General features: G+C 42.2%; 1 protein-coding gene across 1 annotated transcript in view; it reads right to left on the bottom strand.

Moving 5' to 3' along the window:
- Positions 1–928: 928 nt before the first annotated feature.
- The window catches only part of RPA2 (replication protein A2), a 222,155-nt gene continuing 216,637 nt past the window's right edge, over positions 929–6,446 (bottom strand). The window contains exon 9 of the mRNA XM_069623062.1: positions 929–1,321. Coding sequence (XP_069479163.1) covers positions 1,237–1,321 — 85 coding nt within the window. The 3' untranslated portion in view covers positions 929–1,236. The remainder of the gene's footprint in view (positions 1,322–6,446) is intronic.

Below are 6,446 nucleotides of genomic sequence, written 5' to 3'. Positions count from 1 at the left end.
CTTTCTCGTTTTTGTTGCGACCTTTTTGTTAGTGTCATTATGCATTGTGAGTGGAGTTGTTTTGGCTGGGTATTGGGTGAAATACTCCTGCACCATTTGAACAATGGCTCTGAGTAACCATCATATAATGCAAGAATCAACAGCAAACAGGACCAACATATATTTGTTAATTCACTAACAAGTAAGAATGTATATGTATGAGAACAGTTAATAACTCCCTTAAAATAAAAAGGACATCAGTGGAAAAATAAACATTGGTAATGCCAATATGAAGTTTGAATGCATTATTAAACACTAAAAATAGGAAACCCAATATTGTTGGAACCTTAACTCACTCTGCCAAAGAAAACGTATCATGTACCGCTATACAAACTACACCAACAAACCAAAAGACATTGCAAGCATACAACACATTCTTAAAACATTTAATATCACATTTAAATAGCAGTATAGGGCTTAAATGAAATAAACTCAAAACATGCATCCACACAAAAAAATTTAAAATAACCCATCTTCATTCCAAATGAACTAAACATGCTAAGTACACACAAGTACGACAGCAGTACACAAAAATGTTAGTCTCGGGGTAGCAAATTAAAAACAAAAATAAGATGGTGTTTTAAGGTTTCCATCAATGTTGGTTTTATTTTGTTTTTAGTGTTTAAAAATGTTAGACCTGAATGTTGGTTATAGATAACTTTATAGGAAGAAACCTTACCTTATGGACACAAAAACACATAATTTGCTTCTGCCACACACAATTGTAGAACTGAAACGATAAGCAGTTATCCAATTGAACAGAACTTTCCAAGAAAGTTGAGCATGCTGAAAAGGGATACTTCTGCATATATGTTGCAATAAAACAGGCTCTCAAATAATCCCAGCATCCATTCCAGGAGGATATCACAAATGTTCGCAGACACTACTGTGGAAATATAAAATTTTAATTTGAGTTGTTTCTCTTTAGAAGATACAGAATGAAAAAAAATAAACTACAGTCAGCTACCAAAATATATTCAAAAGTTCAAAAAGATGGTTGAGGCCAGGGTTACATAAACTGTTTCTTGTTGAGACCGATTGGTGCATCCAGACCTGTATGAACGTAGGACTGCAACTACACACTGAAATATAAAGATGAGGGAAGCCTTTTCTGCTGGAGATCAAGTCCGGTGATTTGAGCAAGTAGACACGCCAATCCGTTTGATTAAAAAAAAAGAAAATCTGGTCCTATCACAATTAATCTGCATCCGTTGATTTATAGTGTTCATCATCCACTGTGGAATAGATATGCCCTTCATTGCTAAGAAACTCCACTGCGTCTCTAAAAATTTAAAAGAAAACAAATATTTTAGAAAGCTCTGGTACACTTAACTGTTTACACAATATTGGATCATACAGGAATAATGCACGACAAAAAATATAGTATTACTTTCAGTAGAACAGACCAGGCTTAGAGGAAAGACTACAGCGAGCCAGCAGGGAGCCTTGCCCCAAAGACTGTTAGGAGCACTGCACATTGGAGCTAGTTCCTCCTAGTAAATGCCAGTCGCTGGATTAAAATGGACCTTCCATACAGTCTTTCTTCTGAGAATGTTCCTACGTTTGGTTGGTTAGCTCCTTGGACCTGTAAGGTTCTCACACCCTGCGCCAAAGGGAGTCTACAAGGTCAAGGGAAACCTAAACCGGGGATATCAGATTAATCAAGGACAAAATTAAAGAATATGTGAAAGCTACCACATAAATGATGGGGAGTTCACATGTAATCACAGGCAGCCCGCAAAGTTTAACTATCATGTGGTTAAGGGAGGCCCCTTTCTGTTGATACCGGCCCTTCTCTCCTGGGTGTGATCCAACTACATGACCTCACACACAGTCGAATCTTTACTGGATCACACTTGGCCGTCCCAGAATCATTATCAGAGTGTACAAGGTACACAGGGCAAAAAGCGTACTCCTATACAGCCGCATTACTTACATCCACATTTTACTATACCTTTAACTCTGCAATCCGATCGAAGTTCTTCGATAGCTGGATCGACATGCACTCAAGCCATCACAAAACATGTTGCTTAATAACACTGCTACAATACAGCAGCACAAACGGAAAACAAGCAATTCCAACAGCAATTACAAATACTCCTGATGCAAGGATCTTATCTGTTTTATGGTCAGGCAGTGAAGCAAGCTTTATACAAGACAAAAAGGCATTCAGACATGCAAAGATCAGACTGAAGCCTTCCCCAAATACATTCAAGAGTACAAGGCAAACAAGGCTTCAGGGAATTGCACCAATCCACTACAAGACCACGGACAGTACAAACAGCAAGAAATACTGTGAAGCAGCTTCTTTTAGAAATGAACACCAAAAGACGAATTAACAGCTTGCCTAGCTCAAAAATGCTTCAGGATACCCAAACGACCAAAGAGATGGCACTGTTTTACTAGTACTTAAGACTGTCATATTCCATTAATACAACAGGGAGGAGCTACAAAACTATATTTGTGTACAGCACACACAGGATTGAATTCTTGCTATAATAAGGAATCCAATCCTCCCCGCCACCCCCCATCCTACAGTGCGACTACTTCAAAACAGGATTTCAACTGCAGAGTTACTCTTGTCGTTAGGCTCTTGGACTGCTTTTCCATCACATGCATTTCACACCTTATCTGGATCTGACCGCACAAGTAAAGGCAATGGTAAAATGTCAAAGTGGAAAGCATTTATGACAGCATCCTTTTGTCTAGGCCCTTATTTAACTAGCAACACAATTGCTGAACAGGTTCTGGATAAACTGGAAACACCCATTTGGTCTCAGCACAGAACCAGAAGAACTCGCCTTGCAGAGTTGGACTGGACTAGCTGGGAAACATTACTACCTACAAGAGGTAGGTGCAATAGAATGCCCCATCGGGTGATATTCAGGAACTAAGATGATTAACCATGGCCATCAATTCCATCTCCACTGGACATGGAAGGAACTTGGTGAACAGAGATATCACTCCCATTCTATGAAATGCAATGTGCTCCAGACTGCTCTCAGCAGTTGATTGTGTGATGAACAAAGGCCCACCACCGTGCCAATGTTTAGCAAACCAACTACCTTCTACAGACGTGGGAGCGTGTGTTGGGGAAACGAACTGCAAGTGAGAAGGATTCCAACAGCACAAAACTTTGCCGACTCTGACCGTGAATATTATTTCACCAAAGATGTTGCTAACAATTAGTGACCGCATTGGTTTATGATCTTGTCTCTATGGGAGCTGGCCGGCCAAGCCGGCCCACGTAAAGGGCCTCAGTTAAGGGCCATGACGCATCCCGTCTGGGCTTGTCGGGTATGTTCCACGCATCGGGCCATTCTTTTATATGCCCACTTACTCCACCACTCATTAAACTCTGCTCTCCTGCTGGTATGCTTGCCATGCTTTCATCTTCATGAAACCTATGTTCCGCCCTTATGGTCCATCGTTTTACATAAACCTTCCCCCTGAAACACTGACCTTGCCTCAGATTTTGTTTCTCAGCCCACCCTGCACAGGTAAGCTGCCACATGTAGCTGCTCGGCACCCACCAGATCCAACTTGCTGCAGGCAGTACCTGTAGCCGCCTCAGACTTATTGCGCTATTGCATCACCCTGTACATATAGCCTGATAGTCTTTTTGTATATCTTATTCAGCTTTCGTTGGCTGCCTGGCACCCACCTTATTATTTTTGCCTCTGCCCGGCGAGAGCGCCCGCCTCCTACCTGACCTTAATTACAGCTGAACACTGTTTATGTTGTCTTGCTTCTCTGCTCCTACCTGTTCTTATCTTGTGTGCACCTGTCTTAGCCCATCTGCCCCATGAGGCAGGGCATGCCATCGCTGCATTTCTCCTACTTCATGCATACTCATGTAGCCCCCTGCACCATAGGGTGAGGCTTTCCACTGTTGCATTTTATCTACAGTACCTGTATACTTGATGTAGCCCCTACACCATGAGATGAGGCATTCCCAAAGTGTGCTCCCACTACAATGTTTGTTCATTCCAGCCTTGTGCTGTGTTGACCCTTTACACTTGCACTCAATTTACCATTCTCCTCCCTCCCGCCTGAGCATTGCTCTTCTCCCCACCCTGCACCACCCCTGTAGTCTTGTTACTGTACATGCACGATCCAAATGGTCTCAAACCTAGTAGGAACGTTTTTGTTTGTCGTTTTCTTCCCTGTTCCTCCCTGACCTACAGCCACCCTCCCCACGCCACCCTCCATTTTGTGTTACTGCGCTTGCTTGATCCAAACGTCTCAAAACCTAGTAGGAATGTTATGGTTTCATTTTTTTTCTTCCCTGTTCCCCTACCCCCTCCTTTTGTCTTGATGTGCCTTGAAACAGCATTTTGCTGTATGGGCGCATTATAAAAACCCAATGAACATAATACTAAAGAACGTTACATAATCATGTTCTCAGGGTAAGCAATTTCAATAGTTCAGCCCTAGCATAAAACCATTTCACAAATTAAAATAAAGCAGCAATTGCTCACATTTCAAATTGATTTGCTATGGAACAACCAAATAAAATTGCAAATAAGGCATTCAAATATGAATACAGATATTTGAGACATCACCGACAAATTTAAATGGTTAGCAACACTTTTTAGGCCAAGAATGATCACTCAAATAAGACCAGAGAAAATATGAGTCCTAAAATGAGATATTGATGACACTATGAACTTTTCTGAAAGCCATCTTCATGATGTTATCATTCCTATATGTTACACACTATAAGGGACGCCATTATTATTCCTCAATTGGTTATGTCTGATGACAAGTGCAGTCCCACCTTTTCCTCACTGTTAGGAAAGATTTTCTTTTTGCAACTTCCCCCTCCATATATTTCCGTTGAAACTCACATTTTTGTTTCGTTTATGATCATGTTCTGACTTTTTGAATGTGTAGTAAAGCCTTCAGCTTCACTGCCCTCTGCTCATTTGTTATGGGGAAACTGACTAGTTATTCAGACTATCAGTAGTGGGAAACTTTGCATCACTTTTGAACTCGTATTTTTCCATTGCACACAGAACTTTACAGTGCAGTGGGGATACTTTTGTATCTCCTTAGCTTTGCACACTTGGAATTTTTTGTTACTTTTATATGTGCCTAAAGACAAGTTGGTGGCAGCAGTTCTATTTTTACAGTTTTTTCTTTATTAGTCTTGTGCAAATTCACATTTGGCTACTAAATGTGTCTACTGCCCTAAAAAGGCTGTGGCACGAGATTTTCACTTGCTGTTTGGCCTTCATACTAGTGTCTGGTCTGTCCACATCAATGGTCTCAAAGTCAGGATACTGGAGTGGATATTAAACCAGTAGTTGTCCCTGATTGGACAACTACTTGCTGATGGTGCAGATCCTTTCCATTGGTTGCCTTGTACTTGCTTTCAGCTCCAGTTTTGGATAGGACGACTTCCGCAGCCATTCTTCAGATCTAGGTTGGAGCCAAGAATACTTCAAAGAAGGGCAGCCCGTTGATGACCAGACTACTTCTGTAGTGAACCAGCATCCCCACCAGTGATTGGCCCCACTGAAGCACTGCTCCTCTGCCTGATCTACAAAGACCCCCCGCCCCCCATCAGTGCTGGCACCAACTAGTCTCAAAGCATTATCAAGATAGCATCCCCTCAGCCTTCGGAGGTGTCCATGGGCTGCCCAGTGGACTAACCAGCTCCCTCGTGGGCTTCCTCACCAGAATCGTCGCTGTTCCGTGTTTAAGCCCAGAACTTTGGGGGTCGCCTAGTTGTGCCATAAGTCACAATCTCCTGAATCCTCAGCTTCCCATCACCAAGGGACCCTGAACAAAGGACGGAAGACCGTGCTCCTAGCAACCTCCAGATGATTTGTGACCCCTGGGACATATCTGTTCCTGTCACCGCCCCCATGCACTCCCGGTCTTCCATAGGAAAACATTGGGTGCAAAGCCTTTGGTCACTCTCTCCCTCTTTATTACCTTTGGTCGTCAAACCTGGGTCAAGTATCTTTCCCATGGATAAGCCTTGGGTCTGGAAGAGAGGAGAGCTTATGAGTCTTCTGGTAAATTGATGCTGAACTTATAGTTTTAAACTATTCTGAATCACCACCACAAGACCAATGCATGCCTTTGGAGAACACATTCCTGTGAGAAACTGTTAGGGAGAACACTCCTAAATGTGCTAATTCCCTTCACCTTAGAGACCCCCAGCAACTTTGCTGGATTTTGAGTTGATTTTTTGCCTGAAAAGAGTCCGCTTTTTTCCCACTTTTTCATGTATTTTGATGTGTGTTTTACATGTGCGTTCTTCGATTATGGAGTTTTAGATAACTCCATAGGCATCCTCTTTTCATGTGTGTTACACAGCACCCTCAGTGCAGTGACACAGGGATGTCTTTTTAGACTCCCCAAAAGTTTAAATACTTTCTCTGGGATAAACTACC

Source organism: Ambystoma mexicanum, chromosome 11 (genome assembly GCF_040938575.1).
Source record: "Ambystoma mexicanum isolate Mex_15411 chromosome 11, UKY_AmexF1_1, whole genome shotgun sequence".
NCBI classification, from domain to species: domain Eukaryota; kingdom Metazoa; phylum Chordata; class Amphibia; order Caudata; family Ambystomatidae; genus Ambystoma; species Ambystoma mexicanum.
The sequence above is the reverse complement of the archived record's forward strand: the minus strand, read 5'-3'. Positions and strand labels throughout refer to the sequence as shown.